This window comes from Salmo trutta, chromosome 12, assembly GCF_901001165.1.
Source record: "Salmo trutta chromosome 12, fSalTru1.1, whole genome shotgun sequence".
In the NCBI taxonomy this organism is placed as follows: domain Eukaryota; kingdom Metazoa; phylum Chordata; class Actinopteri; order Salmoniformes; family Salmonidae; genus Salmo; species Salmo trutta.
This window is the reverse complement of record NC_042968.1, coordinates 46,977,783-46,998,921: the sequence shown is the minus strand read 5'-3', so window position 1 is coordinate 46,998,921 and position 21,139 is coordinate 46,977,783. Positions and strand designations below refer to the sequence as shown.

At 46.9% G+C, this 21,139-nt stretch overlaps 1 protein-coding gene across 2 annotated transcripts in view; it reads right to left on the bottom strand.

Moving 5' to 3' along the window:
- LOC115203659 (insulin-like growth factor 1 receptor) overlaps positions 1–19,489 on the bottom strand; it is an 81,800-nt gene extending 62,311 nt beyond the window's left edge. For both annotated transcript variants that reach the window (XM_029768564.1, XM_029768565.1), the window contains exons 1-3: positions 18,243–19,489; positions 15,907–16,096; positions 15,163–15,536 (exon numbers count right to left, since the gene is read on the bottom strand). In XM_029768564.1, the coding sequence (XP_029624424.1) occupies positions 15,163–15,536; positions 15,907–16,096; positions 18,243–18,336 (658 nt within the window). In that variant the 5' untranslated portion in view covers positions 18,337–19,489. The remainder of the gene's footprint in view (positions 1–15,162; positions 15,537–15,906; positions 16,097–18,242) is intronic.
- Between the last annotated feature and the right edge of the window lie 1,650 nt (positions 19,490–21,139).

Sequence of the window (21,139 nt, the reverse complement as noted above, 5' to 3'; positions counted from 1 at the left end):
TTCTAATACCAGCTGCTTCTTCTTTTAAGATATCATGAAGGACTGAAAAAGTGTTGCATTGCTGCCTTGAAGTTAACAGCGTTATCAACAAAGGTCAGTGGGGGAAAAACAGTTGCGCCGGACTACTTTCTGGAGGACGATCGTACCATGCGGACACTGAAAATGAAATCAGACGATGTGGAAATCACTTATTTTAGGTAAAAACATTTCTCACTGAACCAGACATTGTAGATTCTTCCCCCGATCACTTCTATCAGATGAAACAGCGATCAAGTGTTCACGGAAGAAGAAGTTGACCAAGTTTTGAAATCAGTGGAATGCCCAGTGGAAGCAGAGTGATGATTCCCAAATACAGGAGAGAGTCGAAAGAGAACACAGGAGGCTGTTGTATAAAACACCTGTCTCAGGATTACATCTTCATACTAAGGGCAACCATGACAGAGGGAGAAGCGTTCATCCATGTATACGGTTAAGGGTCTAGCAACATTTTTCAGATATTATGTTTCTAAATTTGGTCAGAAAGTTATTTTCATTGCAAGTTAAAGCTTACTGTTTAGCTAGCTAACATTCGCTGGCTGGCTCGCTAACTAACATTACGTCTATGACCTTGTGTAGTAATATTATTCATATCTCAGAACCCCATTTGCATTGCTAGTTTTAGCTTACCATTAGCTAGCATTGAACTTAGTTGGTTAGCTTACGCTACCTGTAGATTCATGCATGGTGCATGCATGGCATTATGAGTTGGGATTATGGTTCATTGTTTAGCTAGATAGCTACATGCCTAAACAAAAAGACTCCACTATGCACGTGTCAAAAGCCAGTGGTATCCTAAATTAAATTATACAGACCACAAATTCCAATTGGCTATACCTATATACTCTAACATCCCCAGCTCGGGAATCTTCCCCCAGTATTTGGAACCAAAAGACTGATCACCCAAATCAACAAAAGTAGGAAAAATTTTACACCAATAACTACCGTGGGATATGCATCAACAGCATCCTCTGGAAAATCCTTATCATTAACAGCAGACGCCTACAATTCCTCAGTGAAAACAAAGCCCTGAGCAAATGTCAAATTGACTTTTTACCAAATTGCCATAGAACTGACCACGTATTCACCCTTCACATCCTAATTGACAAACAAAACAAAGTCAAAGTTGTGACTTTACTTTCATTAATCTGAAGACTTATTTATCTAATCAACCAACTATTTAATTGTTACCCAATGAAATTAATAATGTAACAATTAACTCATTAGGATTTGGGGCACCACGAGAGCAGTTTTAAAGAGTTACCATCTCCCAAATTAAACTCTAAAAAGGTCTTCACCTATCACATCCATAAGCAGTCAACTTATTAATCAAAACCTCGTATCATAATCATTCTTAACATTCGTAACCTCTTGCATCTGTAATAACCTAAACCGTACTTCTGATTCAGTACTACACAAATTGGTTTAATTATTTATTTACTAGCTAACTGTTAACACGGGATAAAAATACAAACTTAATATATTAAAAAACAGGTCCCTTGCGGACTGACCCAATATGGCTGCTTGCTACAAAATACATGGAGAGGGCGAGAGAGAGTGAGAGCGAGAGAGAGTGAGAGAGGGACAGAGACATAACACTTTTGTACATTTAGAAACTACTCTCACAGTAATCATATACTTTTGCACATGAACCGCCAACGTCTCCCCTACCCCAGCCAGCGAGCCGGCCGTCCCCCTTACCCCAGCCAGCCAGCCGGCCGTCCCCCCTACCCCGGCCGTCTCCCCTACCCCGGCCCGCCGTCTCCCCTACCCCAGCCCGCCGTCTCCCCTACCCCAGCCCGCCGTCTCCCCTACCCCAGCCCGCCGTCTCCCCTACCCTAGCCAGCCATCCACTTCCTCTACTTACCCTCTTAGAGACTTTCCCAAAAAGACTCAACTGTAATTGCTGCCAAAGGTGATTCGAACATGGGTGTGAATACTTAAACTAATTTAGATATTTCTGTATTCTTTTTCGTTTTTCAATACATTTGCAACTATTTCTAAAAACATGTTTTCACTGTCGTGTGAAAACAGGTGAACAATTTTTTTTAAATCCATTTTGAATAAGTCAAAAGGGGTATGAATACCTTCTGAAGGTACTGTATCTGACTGTGACCTCCTGCTCTCTCTCAGAGAGGAGATATTGTGAATACCTTCTGAAGGAGCTGTATCTGACTGTGACCTCCTGCTCTCAGAGAGGAGATATTGTGAATATTTCAGATGGTTCCCGGCAGTTCTATATCCAACAGACAAAACACTGTCCAGACATCACACGCCAGAAATAATACGATGAGGCCAAGCTAGACGAGCACAGACAGACTGTGGTGACATCAGGGCAGTGTTTTTTGGCATGTGAAACGTAAACAGCAGATTAAGGAAGAGCTACAAGTGGTTGGATGGGAGAGAGGTGAGGCAGCGTAGCGGCATAGAGAGAGAGGTGAGGCAGCGTAGAGGCATAGAGAGAGAGGTGAGGCAGCGTAGAGGCATAGAGAGAGAGGTGAGGCAGCGTAGAGGCATAGAGAGGTGAGGCAGCGTAGCGGCATAGAGAGAGAGATGAGGCAGCGTAGCGGCATAGAGAGAGAGGTGAGGCAGCGTAGCGGCATAGAGAGAGAGGTGAGGCAGCGTAGCGGCATAGAGAGAGAGGTGAGGCAGCGTAGCGGCATAGAGAGAGAGGTCAGGCAGCGTAGCGGCATAGAGAGAGAGGTCAGGCAGCGTAGCGGCATAGAGAGCGAGGTCAGGCAGCGTAGCGGCATAGAGAGCGAGGTCAGGCAGCGTAGCGGCATAGAGAGCGAGGTCAGGCAGCGTAGCGGCATAGAGAGCGAGGTCAGGCAGCGTAGCGGCATAGAGAGCGAGGTCAGGCAGCGTAGCGGCATAGAGAGAGAGGTCAGGCAGCGTAGCGGCATAGAGAGAGAGGTCAGGCAGCGTAGCGGCATAGAGAGAGAGGTCAGGCAGCGTAGCGGCATAGAGAGAGAGGTCAGGCAGCGTAGCGGCATAGAGAGGTCAGGCAGCGTAGCGGCATAGAGAGGTCAGGCAGCGTAGCGGCATAGAGAGGTCAGGCAGCGTAGCGGCATAGAGAGGTCAGGCAGCGTAGCGGCATAGAGAGGTCAGGCAGCGTAGCGGCATAGAGAGGTCAGAGTGTGTGTGTGTGTGTGTGTGTGTAAGCGTGCGAGTGTGTGTAAGCGTGTGTGTTGCACGGTATACAAAAACGTCCATAATTTGATTATAAAAAAGCGGTTCAGTACTTCTTTAGAGGATCCAGTCTGTATCAGCGGGATGGGCATTTGAAATCATTTCACTATTCGAATAACATCATGAAATCTTTTCAGATATCCGGGTAGTCGAAGTACATGTAAACAAAATAAAACTTGTGTTTAAACTTAGGAACTGGCTTGCTATGTAGCCTGTGAGACTTGGGTGTCGCTTGCTTGCAGCGATTCGCAGGGGCCTGAGAGTTTTAGACGGGAGTGAGGGAGAGAGAGAGAAGCTACCGATTGGTCCATCAATAAGAACAAAACGTCCATAGTAGCCTGGTATGTATTTATGGGTTCACAGCAGAGAAACTACATCTGAATCCCATGTAGGCTACTACAGTATGTATTTATGGGTTCACAGCAGAGCAACTACGGTATGTATTTATGGGTTCACAACAGAAAAACTACATTCAAAAGTTTGCTGTCGGTATATCCTTGTGTAGCAATGTTACATACATCATTTCATTTAGACAAAGCCTTTTCATTGTTAAAATAAGCACAAGATTTTTTTTCTTTAAAAAAAATGTTTACTCTTGCCAAGTATTTGAATAGCAACGTTGGTTTGGATATTTGACTACTGTAATAACCGTGCCCATCCCTAACCAGCCAGCCCTTTAATAGTAGGATGAGGCTCCTCCACTTCCTAATTCACTGCTACAGCTGTCTGGCCTGCATTAGCTCCCCTCTCATGCTGCACACAAGTTAACACACTGGAATAATGCAACACTGCATGTAGAAATGTTCAACTGTTCACAAAACAAAGTCCTTTATCTCCCTCACCCCCACCTCCATCTGGTTTACACTAGATTCCCCCCCAGCCCCCAGAGTCAGATTCCCCCCCAGCCCCCAGTCAGATTTCCCCCACCCAGCCCCCAGAATCAGATTTCCCCCCCCAGCCCCCAGAGTCAGATTCCCCCCCAGCCCCCAGAGTCAGATTCCCCCCCTGCCCCAAGAGTCAGATTCCCCCCAGAGTCAGATTCCCCCCAGAGTCAGATTCCCCCCCAGAGTCAGATTCCCCCCCAGAGTCAGATTCCACCCGAGTCAGATTCCCCCCCAGCTCCCAGAGTCAGATTCCCCCCCAGCCCCCAGAGTCAGATTCCCCCCCAGCCCCCAGAGTCAGATTCCCCCCCAGAGTCAGATTCCCCCCCCAGCCCCAGAGTCAGATTTCCCCCCAGACGACTACGCATTCACACACCCCCCCCCTCCTAATGACTACGTATTCACCCCCCCTCCTAATGAAAACGCATTCATCCCCCCTCCTAATGAATACGCATCCACCCCCTCCCCCCCTAATGACTACGCATCCACCCCCTCCCCCCTAATGAATATGCATTCACACCCCACCAATGACTACACATTCACCCCCGAATGACTACGCATCCACCCCCCTCCAAATGACTACGCGTCCACCCCCCCTCCAAATGACTACGCGTCCACCCCCTCCTAATGACTACGCGTCCAACCCCCCTCCTGACTACGCATTCACCACCCCTCCCCTCCTAATGACTACGCGTCCACCCCCCTCCTAATGACTACGCATCCAACCCCCCATCCTAATGACTACGCATTCATCCCCCCTCCTGACTAGGCATTCACCCCCCTAATGACTAGGCATTCACCCCCCTCCTAATGACTACGCGTCCAACCCCCCCTCCAAATGACTACGCGTCCACCCCCCCCAAATGGCTACGCGTCCACCACCCCCCCTCCAAATGGCTACGCGTCCACCACCCCCCCTCCAAATGGCTACGCGTCCACCCCCCCCCTCTCCAAATGGCTACGCGTCCACCCCCCCCCTCCTAATGGCTACGCGTCCACCACCCCCCCACCAAATGGCTACGCGTCCACCACCCCCCCCTCCAAATGGCTACGCGTCCACCCCCCCTCCTAATGGCTACGCGTCCACCCCCCCTCCTAATGGCTACGCGTCCACCCCCCCTCCTAATGACTACGCGTCCACCCCCCCCTCCTAATGACTACGCGTCCACCCCCCCTCCAAATGGCTACGCGTCCACCACCCCCCCTCCAAATGGCTACGCGTCCACCAACCCCCCTCCAAATGGCTACGCGTCCACCAACCCCCCTCCAAATGGCTACGCGTCCACCACCCCCCCCTCCAAATGGCTACGCGTCCACCCCCCCCTCCTAATGGCTACGCGTCCAACCCCCCCCTCCTAATGGCTCCGCGTCCACCCCCCCCTCCTAATGGCTCCGCGTCCACCCCCCCTCCTAATGACTACGCGTCCACCCCCCCCTCCTAATGACTACGCGTCCACCCCCCCTCCTAATGACTACGCGTCCACCCCCCCCTCCTAATGACTACGCATCCACCCCCCCTCCTAATGACTACGCATTCACCCCCCTCCTAATGAAAACGCATTCATCCCCCCTCCTAATGAATACGCATCCACCCCCTCCCCCCTAATGACTACGCATCCACCCCCTCCCCCCTAATGAATATGCATTCACACCCCACCAATGACTACACATTCACCCCCGAACGACTACGCATTCACTCCCTCCCCTCCTAATGACTACGCGTCCACCCCTCCTAATGACTACGATTCCAACCCCCCCTCCTAATGACTACGCATTCATCCCCCCTGCTGACTAGGCATTCACCCCCCTCCTAATGACTACGCGTTCACCCCCCCTCCTAATGACTACGCGTCCAACCCCCCTCCAAATGACTACGCGTCCAACCCCCCCTCCAAATGACTACGCGTCCAACCCCCCCTCCAAATGACTTCGCGTCCAACCCCCCCCCTCCAAATGACTTCACTTCCAATCCCCCCTCCAAATGACTACGCATTCACCCCCCCTAATGACTAGGCATTCACCCCCCTCCTAATGACTACGCATCCACCCCCCTCCTAATGACTACGCGTCCAAACCCCCCCTCCAAATGACTACGCGTCCAACCCCCCCTCCTAATGGCTACGCATTTCCCCCCTCCTAATGACTACGCATTCACCCCCCATAATGGCTACGCGTCCACCCCCCCTCCTAATGACTACGCGGCCAACCCCCCCTCCTAATGACTACGCGTCCACCCCCCCTCCTAATGACTACGCGTCCACCCCCCCTCCTAATGACTACGCATCCACCCCCCCTCCTAATGACTACGCATTCACCCCCCCTCCTAATGAAAACGCATTCATCCCCCCTCCTAATGAATACGCATCCACCCCCTCCCCCCTAATGACTACGCATCCACCCCCTCCCCCCTAATGAATATGCATTCACACCCCACCAATGACTACACATTCACCCCCGAACGACTACGCATTCACTCCCTCCCCTCCTAATGACTACGCGTCCACCCCTCCTAATGACTACGATTCCAACCCCCCCTCCTAATGACTACGCATTCATCCCCCCTGCTGACTAGGCATTCACCCCCCTCCTAATGACTACGCGTCCACCCCCCCTCCTAATGACTACGCGTCCAACCCCCCTCCAAATGACTACGCGTCCAACCCCCCCTCCAAATGACTACGCGTCCAACCCCCCCTCCAAATGACTTCGCGTCCAACCCCCCCCCTCCAAATGACTTCACTTCCAATCCCCCCTCCAAATGACTACGCATTCACCCCCCTAATGACTAGGCATTCACCCCCCTCCTAATGACTACGCATCCACCCCCCTCCTAATGACTACGCGTCCAAACCCCCCCTCCAAATGACTACGCGTCCAACCCCCCCCTCCTAATGGCTACGCATTTCCCCCCTCCTAATGACTACGCATTCACCCCCCATAATGGCTACGCATCCACCCCCCCTCCTAATGACTACGCGGCCAACCCCCCCTCCTAATGACTACGCGGCCAACCCCCCCTCCTAATGACTACGCGTCCAACCCCCCTCCTAATGACTACGCGTCCACCCCCCCCTCCAAATGGCTACGCGTCCACCACCCCCCCTCCAAATGGCTACGCGTCCACCACCCCCCCTCCAAATGGCTACGCGTCCACCACCCCCCTCCAAATGACTACGCATTCACCCCCCATAATGGCTACGCATCCACCCCCCCCCCCTCCAAATGGCTACGCGTCCACCCCCTCCAAATGGCTACGCGTCCACCCCCCCTCCAAATGGCTACGCGTCCACCCCCCCCTCCAAATGGCTACGCGTCCACCCCCCTCCAAATGGCTACGCGTCCACCCCCCCTCCAAATGGCTACGCGTCCCCCCCCCTCCAAATGGCTACGCGTCCACCCCCCCTCCAAATGGCTACGCGTCCACCCCCCCTCCTAATGGCTACGCGTCCACCCCCCCTCCTAATGGCTACGCGTCCACCCCCCCTCCTAATGGCTACGCGTCCACCCCCCCCTCCTAATGGCTACGCGTCCACCCCCCCTCCTAATGGCTACGCGTCCACCCCCCCTCCTAATGGCTACGCGTCCACCCCCCCTCCTAATGACTACGCGTCCACCCCCCCTCCTAATGACTACGCGTCCACCCCCCCTCCTAATGACTACGCGTCCACCCCCCCTCCTAATGACTACGCGTCCACCCCCCCTCCTAATGACTACGCATCCACCTGTACTGTCAACAGGCCTAAGCAACATCTTGATTTACCCAGTTTATAAATAGAGATTGTAATCATTTATTGGAATGGTCAATGTTGTTTTGTAGTCAGATTGTTTTTACCAAAGTCACGTTGATTCTAAGACTTTATAATTGGTTAAAAAATACTTTTAAAAAAGAGAGGAAAAATGCAATGATGTTGAACGAGGCCCAACGACTGAAGAGAACAGTAGAGGAATCTGACTGGATCAAGGGCCATTCGTGATGATATCGAGTACTGTGATAAACTGACAAGTCAAAATACTGGTATGGTGACGACACTAGTGTGTGTGAAGCAGCGTAATGCTGAGAGGTCACAGAGAGGGCTGGACTCTGCAGCAGCCAGTCAGGAGCACATTAGTGTGTGTGTGTGTGTGTGTGTGTGTAGAGCGTAAAAAAAAACTGAAATATCATATTTACATAACTATTCAGACCCTTTGCTATGAGACTAAATTGAGCTTAGGTGAATCCTGTTTCCATTGATCATCCTTGAGATGTTTCTACAACTTGATTGGAGTCCACCTGAGGTCAATTCAATTGATCAGACATGATCATGGAGCTCAATAACTGGTAGTTAAAAACAGGAGTCTCAGCCCCCGCACAACCCCGTGTCTCTCAGCCCCCCCGCACAACCCCGTGTCTCTCAGCCCCCCCCCCCGCAATCCCGCCTCTCAGCCCCCCCCCCCCCCCCGCACAATCTTGCCTCTCAGCCCCCCCCCCCCCGCACAATCTTGCCTCTCAGCCCCCCCGGCACAATCCCGCCTCTCAGCCCCCCCGCACAATCCCGCCTCCCAGCCCCCCCACCGCACAATCCCGCCTCCCAGCCCCCCCACCGCACAATCCCGCCTCTCAGCCCCCCCGCACAATCCCGCCTTTCAGCCCCCCCGCACAATCCCGCCTCTCAGCCCCCCCGCACAATCCCACCTCTCAGCCCCCCCGCACAATCCCGTCTCCTCCCGCACAATCCCGTCTCTCAGCCCCCCGCACAATCCCGTCTCCTCCCGCACAATCCCGTCTCTCAGCCCCCCGCACAATCCCGTCTCCTCCCGCACAATCCCGTCTCTCAGCCCCCCGCACAATCCCGTCTCCTCCCTCTCTCCGTTTTAACTAGATGTTTGCTCCCCGCAGTGGCGCCGAGGTGTCAAGTGGATGGGATCACTTCATTAGTTACTGTGTCCACAGAGAGGAAGCTTTGCTCCTCACGACACTACAGCGAGTCTAGTAGGAGTGGGAACTATGGCCGGGATTCTTCAATTAAGTGTTTGTCATTTAACGAGAAACAACTTAGTTAGATGGAAAATTTGCGAGACTATAAAATGTTATTCTAGTGTAAATGTAGACGTAGCGAAGCTCCACCCTTTGGCACATAAATATAGAGGTTTGAATGACTGGGTCATACTGTAGTACGAGGATAAAAATAATATACTTTTTTTTTTATTGACTTTCAATGTGAGGCAGTGTTACTGGCTGTGTTGTTGTTACAGCGTCTCAAGAGGGACAAACCGTAATATTGCCACTTTCTGTTTTTTCAGGCCAAGCTCTTTTAAGGGAGCAGACAAGCAGACGCTGGTTTGGCCTGCTAGGAGTAGTAGAACCTAGTCTGAGGGTCCCTTTAGGCTCCTGTTAGGAGCAGACGCTGGTTTGGCCTGCTAGGGGAAGTAGACCCTAGTCTGAGGGTACAAGCAGACGCTGGTTTGGCCTGCTAGGAGTAGCAGAACCTAGTCTGAGGGTACAAGCAGACGCTGGTTTGGCCTGCTAGGGGAAGTAGAACCTAGTCTGGGGGTACAAGCAGACGCTGGTTTGGCCTGCTAGGAGTAGTAGAACCTAGTCTGAGGGTACAAGCAGATGCTGGTTTGGCCTGCTAGGGGAAGTAGAACCTAGTCTGGGGGAACAAGCAGACGCTGGTTTGGCCTGCTAGGGGAAGTAGAACCTAGTCTGGGGGTACAAGCAGATGCTGGTTTGGCCTGCTAGGAGTAGTAGAACCTAGTCTGAGGGTCCCTTTAGGCTCCTGTTAGGAGCAGACGCTGGTTTGGCCTGCTAGGAGTAGTAGAACCTAGCCTGAGGGTACAAACAGACGCTGGTTTGGCCTGCTAGGAGTAGTAGAACCTAGCCTGAGGGTACAAGCAGACGCTGGTTTGGCCTGCTAGGAGTAGTAGAACCTAGTCTGGGGGTACAAGCAGACGCTGGTTTGGCCTGCTAGGAGTAGTAGAACCTAGTCTGGGGGTACAAGCAGACGCTGGTTTGGCCTGCTAGGGGAAGTAGAACCTAGTCTGAGGGTACAAGCAGATGCTGGTTTGGCCTGCTAGGAGTAGTAGAACCTAGTCTGAGGGTACAAGCAGATGCTGGTTTGGCCTGCTAGGAGTAGTAGAACCTAGTCTGGGGGTACAAGCAGACGCTGGTTTGGCCTGCTAGGAGTAGTAGAACCTAATCTGAGGGTACCTTTAGGCTCATGACAGATTGCAGTGAGCTGGAGGACAGACACCCTGTCAGGCAGGCTGTGGTTTGTTTAGTGGATGCCGGGATGGAGTTGAGAGGTGACTAGTTAAAATTGTTTTCCTACCTTGTCAGGACATTGTGGTAAATTGTTAGGACAATTTGACTGCGACAGGACAGTGGCAGAACAGAGCGGGCGACTGCGACGGGACAGTGGCAGAACAGAGCGGGTGACTGGAAGACGTAGAGTAATATAGCCTACCAGTAGTGCTGTGAGAGAGACAGACAGAAGGGGAAAAAGAGGCTCGTCTCCACTACTACTTTGGTGCCTGTAACTGATTAAGGTGATATATTGTACTTTATACCCGTGGTGTCATTAGGTACGCTGGACACTGTTCCATGGGGCCTGAGATTGGTTACTAACTCCAAAGCTCTCACATCACCTTCTACATGGGAATGGCCTGGCCTTACCGCTTCAGAGATTAAATCATTGGCACCTTTTGATTTATACGGCCATATTGAGACAGCTCCCATGTTACTAGTGTTAACTAAACAAAAATATTTAAAAAACGCAACATGTAAAGTGTTGGTCCCATGTTTCATGAGCTAAAATAAAAAGATCCCAGAAATGTTCCATACACACAAAAAGATTACTTCTCTGAAAATGTTGTGCACAAATTTGTTTACATCCCTGTTAGTGAGCATTTCTCCTTTGCCAAGATAATTCATCCAACTGACAGGTGTGGCATATCAAGAAGCTGACTAAACAGCATGATCATTACACAGGTGCACCTTGTGCTGGGAAAAATAAAAGGCCATTCTAAAATCTGCAGTTTCGTCACACAACACAATGCCACAAATGTCTCAAGTTGAGGGAACGTGCAATTGGCATGCTGACTGCAGGAATGTCCACCAGAGCTGTTGTCAGAGAATTGAATGGTCATTTCTCTACCATAAAGGCAGTACGTCCAACTGGCCTCACAACCGCAGACCACGTGTGACCATGTCAGCCCAGGACCACCACATTAGACTAATTCACCTGCAGGATCGTCTGAGACCAGCCACCCAGACAGCTGATGAAACTCTGGGTTTGCACAACCAAATAAAACTTCTGCACAATCTGTCTCAGGGAAGCTCATCTGCGTGCTCGTCGTCCTCACCAGGATCTTAACCCGACTGCAGTTTGGCGTCGTAACTAGTGATGCACACATATGACATTTTTGGCCAATACCCGATATTTTCCTTTCAAAAAAATATATATATATATATATATATTTTTCTTTAAACATACCGATACCCGATATACATTTTTTTTTTAATTGTGGCCTTTTAAGCATTCTAGTACAGTTAAATAGTTAACACACACACACACACAGCAGTCTAAGGCACTGCATCTCAGTGCAAGAGATGTCACTACAGTCCCTGGTTCGAATCCAGGCTGTATCACATCCGGCCGTGATTGGGAGTCCCATAGGGCGGCGCCCAGCGTCGTCCGGGCCGTCATTGTAAATACGAATTAGTTCTTAACTGACTACCCTAGTTAAATAAAAGGTTACACCGACACACACTCCAAAAGGTTATTTTATTAGTTTTTCTGGTAATGGCAACATACGTAAATGCAATCAAAACCTATTTCTTTCACTTACTTGCTGTGCTGTTTCGGTGTTCATTTGTTCAGTCGTCATTTCATTCTCAACTAGGATTTCTATGGAACGCTGTTTGGGTCTTTGTGTGTCAAAAGATACACGTCAAATAACTCAATTTGACGTGTCAAATAACTCGCCATCCGTTTCAGTAGCTATAGTTAGCTAGCTATATAGCTAGGTGTCATCATCTAAAATAACCCTAATTTATAAGACAGTTCTTATTTGATTAATGGTACCAATTTGTAAGTCGCTCTGGATAAGAGCGTCTGCTAAATGACTTAAATGTAAATAGTCAGACCCATCTATGTGAAGCTAGACACAATAAGGATTAGCCACAACAGTGGACTTTGCGGTTAGCCTTCAAAATAAAAGTATGGCATAATTCTACTATTTGCATCACTCTCAATGTCATACTTTTATTTTGAAGGCAAACCGCAAATTCTACTATTGAGCCTAATCCTTATTGTGGTTAGCTTCACAACACATAACCCGGTCGAGCCTCACTAGCCAGATGAAGCTAGCTGGCTGCTTATAAATGTTAGCTATGGGCAACAGGGTTAAGTAGCTGGCCATTTATTTTCATGAACTGAAGTTCAATTTCAATGGGCGATCAAGAATACTTACAAGGATTCCTAAATCATTGCTAAGAATAATGAAAATGACAGCAGTTTCAACTGGTCATTGTTTCAGGCTGGTTGTATTGGTGCTAGCTAGGTACCAAGCTAAAGCTAGCTACCCCAGAAGTTGCGGTCGAACAAAGTAAGCTTCTTTTTTTTTTACTACAGCTTTGACAGTGCTACTGTATATTTTCTGACACGTAAAGACCCAAACGGCGTTCCATAGTATGTATGTCGTGAAGCTAATAGCAGTGACACTATTACTGTGTAACTCCGGTAGGGAAACATCTGAAAAATAGCGCACTTGGTTGTGTGTACCGGTGCTCGACCAGTCGGCGAAAGCCAACATCACCAACGACAGAGAACGGTTGATTGTCAAGGTCAATGAATTCCATTATCTTGGCTTTAATGGATTTCGCCTTTGAGTTGTTTCGCTGAAATGTTCTTACTCTTTCAAATGACTGCTCGACTTGTTGACTGCTTGATCCACACAGCAGATATTGTGGGCAAGGTTAGGAATGCTGTGATGCACGTGTAGCGCAAAATTTTACATGGCGTCATTATGTCATGTACCTATGTTATATAGGTATGCACGGTAGCTTTGACATCGGTTTTTAACATCGGCGTTAAACTAAACAATTGGCCGATACCGATGTTGGCATTTTTAGCTAATAATCGTCCGATTCCCATATGTTCACCGGTATATCGTGCATCCCTAGTCATAACCAACTTCAGTGGGCAAATGAACCTTCAATGGCCACTGGAGAAGCTCCTCACGGATGAATCCTGGTTTTAACTGTAGCAGGCAGTTGGCGTCGTGTGGGCAAGTCCCATGGTGGCGGTGGGGTTCTGGTATGGGCAGGCATAAACTACAGACAACGAACACAATTGCATTTTATCGATGGTAATTTTAATGCACAGGGATACCGTGATGAGATCCTGAGGCCCATTTACGTGCCACACATCTGCAACAATCCCCTCATGTTTCAGTATTATAATGCACGGACCCATGACACAGGGATCTGTACACAATTCCTGGAAGCTGAAAACATCCCAGTTCTTCTTCCAGACATGTCACCCATTGAGCATGTTCAGGATTCTCTGGATCGACGTGTACAAAAGCGTGTTCCAGTTCCCACCAATATCCAGCAAATTCGCAGTCATTGAAGAGTGGGACAACACAGGCCACAATAAACAGCCTGATCAACCCTACGTGAAGGAGATGTGTTGCGCTGCATGACATCCTGTTGTCTGGTTTTAGATATGCCATTAGGGTACTGAAGCAGACATCCTCAACCATTGACAATGGCTGAATATCAACTGCAATCATTTCTGTAATCAGCGCTGTGATTTTCTCACTACGTCCATTATCGCACTGCTGTCAACAACAGGTTGGGTCTCACGTTGCCTCTCTCATCATTGCCCTTGTAGTCACTGTAGCTCAGTTCCACCTCTGAGTCCGCATCTCATCACCTTCTCATTTAACGTCTCAGAGAGAATCCGCATCTCATCACCTTCTCATTTAACGTCTCAGAGTATTGTCACAACGGGCTGCTGTCACTTCCCAGTCTCACTCATGTTTCCATGACGATGGCGTTCGGCATTGTTGCATTTACATTTTTTAAATGTAACCTTTATTTAACCAGGCAAGTCAGTTAAGAACAAACTGTCATTTACAACGATGACCTACGACCCGCATTAGGATTTTTATTTTCTACTTTATGACAATAGGGGCTTGTTAGTTTTGTGATAACAGTACTGTGAATTACATTTTGTCTATAAACACACACACGTAACAGTGTAGGTTCCATCCCTCTCTTCGCCCCAACCTGGGCTCGAACCAGGGACCCTTGCACACATCAACAACTGACACCCACGAAGCATCGTTACCCATCGCGCCACAAAAGCTGCAGCCTTTGCAACGCAAGGGGAAACCCTACTTCAAGTCTCAGAGCGAGTGACGTCACTGATTGAAACGCTATTAGCGCGCACCACCGCTAACTAACTAGCCATTTCACATCGGTTACACACACACCTCGTTTTTCATTTATGGATTTTTCCCCTGTAATTTTAAACATTTACGTCATTTAGCAGACACTCTTATCCAGAGCGACTTACAAATTGAAGATCCCAATGTCTTTATTAACGTTGACACCCCTAATGGTCAGTGCCCATTTCTGCCACTTTATTGAGCTGACAAGCTTCAGTCTACTCAGCCCTCACCCTAGAAGCAGTAGCAGTTAGTTCACTCTCCTCTCGGACTGGTCTACTTTCATTGGGCGATAGTGTTCAGTATCGCTCTACCACGCCAAGGCAAGATAGGTTTACAGCCATGTAAGAGCGCCCTCTTCAGGACAAATATACATTTTTGAGCATTTTCTCAGAAATCTTATAAAAATTGGTCCTCGTAGTCGGCCGATAATATCAGCTTTATAAACAAACACATGGCAAGTTCCTCTCAAAAACTTCCCACTTAGGATGTTGAAATAAACAAGCAACAAGCCTTTTCACTTGAGAAAATATCGAGTGCATTGTGAACCAAACCAAATCAGCTAGCCACACTCATTCAAACAGCGGACGAGGACGGATAGAAAACCTGAGCCTTTTCCTACCTTTCTGGCAGTGGTTGGAGGTCCAGCAGCGACAGTTGAAGTTGTCATTGAAGATCGTCTTGATGCATTGACGACTATCTTCCATGACGCCTGGACACACGTCGCCGCACTCCTTACTCTGTTTATTCCCCGCTATGAAGTTATTAAACTCAGCGTCCATGATAAGAGACCAGTCAATCGAGTCCAGGTAGCAGAGCTCGGGGTTCTTCTCGATCCGGATGGCTCCTCTAGTGATGTTCTGGAGGCTGTAGAGGCCGATGTCCTTCAGAGAAGTCATCTCGAAGATCACCAGGGCGTAATTATAAAAGAGATTTCGCCCTCGGATCACCGTGAGGTTAGGGAACAGGGTGGACAGGGAGTCCAGGCCCGAGACTCTAAATAAAAATAAAAACTTTGTTTAAAGTGCATTTTTAAAAAAAAGCAACACACTTTACATCAAAACAACAACATAGAAGAGATCAAAGAAAAACAAGCTGGAATAATCAAAAAGATAGGTATAAAATAATAGTGAAATCATTGAGGTGTAGAACATTGTACATTTTTTTACATTTTAGTCATTTAGCAGACGCTCTTATCCAGAGCGACTTACAGTAGTGAATGCATACATTTCATACATTTTTTTATTTTTTTCTGTGCTGGGCCCCGGTGGGAATCGAACCCACAACCCTGGCGTTGCAAACACCATGCTCTACCAACTGAGCTACAAGGAAGGCCGTGTAGAAGGTGTGTATCTGGCCCGCTAACCTGAACAGCAGCAGGTAGTCAGTGATCATGGTGAGTTTGGGGAAGGAGAGCGATCGGAACACTTCCTGGTTGAGGTTGTAGTTCTTGTCTCCTATTAGGAGGATCTGGAGGTAACCCTCGACGATCGTACAGTTCTCCAGGCGACGGAACTCACTGATGTCATTACCGATGTCGATGCTGGGACCACAAACTGGAGAGAGGAAAACAACGGAAGAGACTTAACTTGTTGGGGCTAAGGGGCAGTATTTACACGGCCGGATAAAAAACGTACCCGATTTAATCTGGTTACTAATCCTACCCAGTAACTAGAATATGCATATACTTATTATATATGGATAGAAAACACCCTAAAGTTTCTAAAACTGTTTGAATGGTGTCTGTGAGTATAACAGAACTCCTATGGCAGGCAAAAACCTGAGAAGGTTTCATGCAGGAAGTACCCTGTCTGACAAGGTGTTGTTGTTCTTGCTTCTGTTTATTGAAGAGTCAGGATCTTAGCGGTAACGTGACAATTCCTACGGCTCCAATAGGCTCTCAGAGCCTGGGAAAAACATGAACGATGACGAGGCAGCCTCAGGCTGAAACACATTATCGCCTTTTCCAAGTGGCCCATCAGAGGACAATGCAATTGGCGCGTGCCCGATTCGACCCCGTGCAGTATTTTCTTTCGGCTGTTTAGCTAATTGCAGATTCCCGCGCGACCGTGATTTACCATTCTGATAGTGTCTAGAACGCACAAACAAAACGTCGCTGATGGAACATAACTATGGATTATTTGGGACCAAACCTACATTTGTTATTGAAGTAGAAGTCCTGGGAGAGCATTCTGACGAAGAACAGGAAAGGTAAGATCATTTTTCTTATAGGAAATGTGATTTTGGTGAAGGCTAAACTGGGTGGGTGTCTAAATAGCTAGCCCGTGATGGCTGGGCTATGTACTTAGAATATTGCAAAATGTGCTTCATCCGAAAAGCTATTTTAAAATCGGACATATCGAGTGCATAGAGGAGTTCTGTATCTATAATTCTTAAAATAATTGTTATGCTTTTTGTGAACGTTTATCGTGAGTAATTTAGTAAATTGTTAGTAAATTCCCCGGAAGTTTGCGGGGGGTATGCTTTTTCTGAACGTCACATGCTAATGTAAAAAGCTGGTTTTTGATATAAATATGAACTTGATTGAACAGACATGCATGTATTGTATAACATAATGTCCTAGGTGTGTCATCTGATGAAGATCATCAAAGGTTTGTGCTGCATTTAGCTGTCTTCTGGGTTTTTGTGACATATGCTAGCTTGAAAAATGGGTGTCTGATTATTTCTGGCTGGGTACTCTGCTGACATAATCTAATGTTTTGCTTTCGTTGTAAAGCCTTTTTGAAATCGGACAGTGTGGTTAGATTAACGAGAGTCTTGTCTTTAAATAGCTGTAAAATAGTCATATGTTTGAGAAATTGAAGTAATAGCATTTCAAACGTTTTGAAAATCGCGCCACAGGATTCAACTGGCTGTTACGTAGGTGGGACGAATTCGTCCCGCCGGTCCCATAGAGGTTAATGTACTTTTCAATTTCATCTAAAGCCCAATAAAGCATTGTAGAGAGCTAGAGAAACAGACTTAGCCTAACATAATGATCGCTTTCATGGTAGAGATGAGAGTTTGAAATCATTTCACTATTCTAATAATAATCATACATTTATCAGATATTGGAAATACATGGGGTTTTTATTTACATAAGAGAAGGCTACTTAAGGCAAAAAATGAACGGAGGGTCGGGGTGGACGTTTAATGCAAACGTCTAGCAACCCAGAGGTTGTGTGTTCGAATCTCATCACAGACAACTTTAGTTAACTTTTCAACTACTTACTACGTTTTTGCTACTTAGCAACTTCTTAGTATGTAAGCTAACCCTTCCCCTAACCTGACTCACAACCAACGCTTGCCACCTAGCTAACGCTAGCCACAACTAATTAGAATTCGTAACTTAGACATTTTCCAAAAATTTCTAACATTGTACTTTCTGCAAATTTCTAACATCATACGAAATGTAATTCGTTACTTCCACAAATGAATACAAAAACGTAACACATTATACTAAACAGAAAGTGGTTTTACGTACAGAATAACACGACATGTGATGAGACCAGGTTGTCCCTGTAGGTCCATTTTCACTACATTTCATTCAACTAACAATGGTTGTCTAACTCTACAACAAGATGAACAAGTGGGAGCAAAGAGGAGTTGTGCATTAAGAGATATATATATATATATACACACACACACGTTATCAATTAAGTTAGCTAGTAGTTACCTAGAAAAGTTTTTAAAACCACTTACTTTCTCCATTTGCGGGCTGAAGGCAGATCGCGGAGACACACAGCAGCAGACCACAGAACAAGGTCAAATGTTCCTTTTCTGTCAAAGACTTCATTCCGGTAAAATAAACTCCGTCCCAGCTTCAGAAACAAAAAACGGGGAATGACCCAATTAATTAATGGTCTCTTCTCAAGCCCACAAAAAACACCAAGAACGTGGACTAAAGTGAACAAAAAAAAGAAAAAAAGCGTTGTTCCCTGACTTTTATTCCTAAATGTTGACTTGTTAGTAACGTCGGAAGCCAGAGACTAGCTAGCCGTTGCTAACCCCGATGCTAACCCCAATGCTAACCCCGTTGCTAACCCCGTTGCTAACTCCGTTGCTAACTCCGTTGCTAACTCCGATGCTCAATGTGTTGCGGAATGTCTTGAGTCCACTGCGGGGTGGTTTCAATCCAGCACGAAAACAACGATACGTGAAGGTCTTCGGTCGCTATCCTATAATTATCACAAAAATCACTCAACGTTTGGTTTAACACAGACAAAACCACTCATGTGATGTATGAAATGTTATAGAAAAAGAAAACATGCGTCAGGAATGTCTATCACTTGACAATCCGCATCTTTTCGACTCCATTTCTTTAAAAAAAATCCACTTTGCTCGCTTGAATGCGCTGTTCGCTAGGCGAGGGAGAAAGTCCTCCAACGTGGACGGGAGAGCAGGCTCGGTTCGGCTTTGATGGCGGTATGCTTTAGATAACACATGAATGAAAAAAGACACCTCCTCGAGTGAGACACATGATGTTTGATTCAAAATATCCACCAGGACGAACATGGATTCAACAAACTGCAGCCCCCGTGTCTCCCTCCTCCGTCTTCACCCTCATACAGGCAGACTAACAATTGAAATCCATTTTCCAGCACGGAGAAACGGGATGATTTCAATATCTTCAATGTTCGTTTAAATTCAGACCCTTGTAGTATATCTGCTTTTAGTTATCGATTTTAAACCGTTTTCTTATCTCTTACAACGTCAGTCAGCGGCTCCCGATTGGAGAGATCACATCACGGTTTTAGTCCGCTCGGTGGGATGGATTCAGCGCTGTAAACAAGGCTTAATGTTTCGTTCAGACACACCGGAGGCTGCTACGGTCTACTAGGCTGGAAGGAAAACCTGGAGATAATCCAGGAGTGGCTTTGTTTTACCCTCTCACAGATGCTCACCAGCTTGTTGTCCTAAAAAACACGGAAATGACTTACCTCTCGTTGTTTAGCCATTGCTATGGAGAAAGTTAATTGGGAAATAGGGTTTTGGGATAAACGCCAAAAATAAGGTCTGAGGTTAACACAGGCTTATGAGATATTATACGTTTTTTCTATGAGATAATATCATGTCACTTTATATCATGTTTTCATACCCTACAATACTCATCTCATATGTATATATATACTGTACTCTATACCATCTACTGCATCTTGCCTATGCCGTTCGGCCATCGCTCATCCATATATTTTTATGTACATATTCTTATTCATTCCTTTACACTTGTGTGTATTAGGTAGTTGTTGTGGAATTGTTAGATTACTTGTTAGATATTACTGCATGGTTGGAACTAGAAGCACAAGCATTTCACTACACTTGCATTAACACCTGCTAACCATGTGTATGTGACCAATAAAATGTGATTTGATTTGATTTGCACGACCTTTATAAATTAAGAAGACTTTATGTGCTTTTTTTAATTACATAAATGCTTAAAAATGAACAAAAAGTGAATTCTCATTGAACAAAACATTTAAGATCTCCTAAGCCTGTGCTTAGCTTACCACAGATCTTATGTTCATCTTTTATCCAACATCCCAACAAAAACGAACCCATGGCGGAGTTAGCGCCTACAAACAAAGATGCCATTACTGTTTCCCTCTGGGCTCAGCACCGAACTGTTATGATTAAAAATATACCATTGCTGTTTCTCTCTGGGCTCAGCACCGTACTCTTATGATTAAAAAGATACCATTACTGTTTCTCTCTGGGCTCAGCACCGTACTGTTATGATTAAAAAGATGCCATTACTGTTTCTCTCTGGGCTCAGCACCGTACTGTTATGATTAAAAAGATACCATTACTGTTTCCCTCTGGGCTCAGCACCGTACTGTTATGATTAAAAAGATGCCATTACTGTTTCCCTCTGGGCTCAGCACCGTTCTGTTATGATTAAAAAGATGCCATTACTGTTTCTTTCTGGGCTCAGCACCATACTGTTATGACTAAAAAGATACCCTTACTGTTTCCCTCTGGGCTCAGCACCGTATTGTTATGATTAAAAAGATACCATTACTGTTTCCCTCTGGGCTCAGCACCGTAATGTTATGATTAAAAAGATGCCATTACTGTTTCCCTCTGGGCTCAGCACCGTCCTGTTATGATTAAAAAGCTGCCATTACTGTTTCCCTCTGGGCTCAGCACCGTACTGTTATGATTAAAAAGATGCCATTACTGTTTCTCTCTGGGCTCAGCACCGTACTGTTATGATTATAAAGATGCCATTACTGTTTCCCTCTGGGCTCAGCACCGTACTGTTATGATTAAAAAGATACCATTACTGTTTCCCTCTGGGCTCAGCACCATACTGTTATGATTAAAAACAACAATGATGTAATGAGTAGAAATATTAACATTCTAACAAGCTACATATTGATTTAGAACTGGGCGATATGGACTAAAATCCATCGTGCCATAAATTGCCTGATTTGGTGCGATAAGGATAAATAGAACAATACCTACAGAACAGCCATCTGCACCACAGATTTTCCCCCAGTTATCTTTAAACTACTACTACTAATGTGATGGCTGTAACAATCAGTTGTTCCATTGTTGTTCCACTTCCATCGTTGTTCCACTTCCATTGTTGTTCAGTT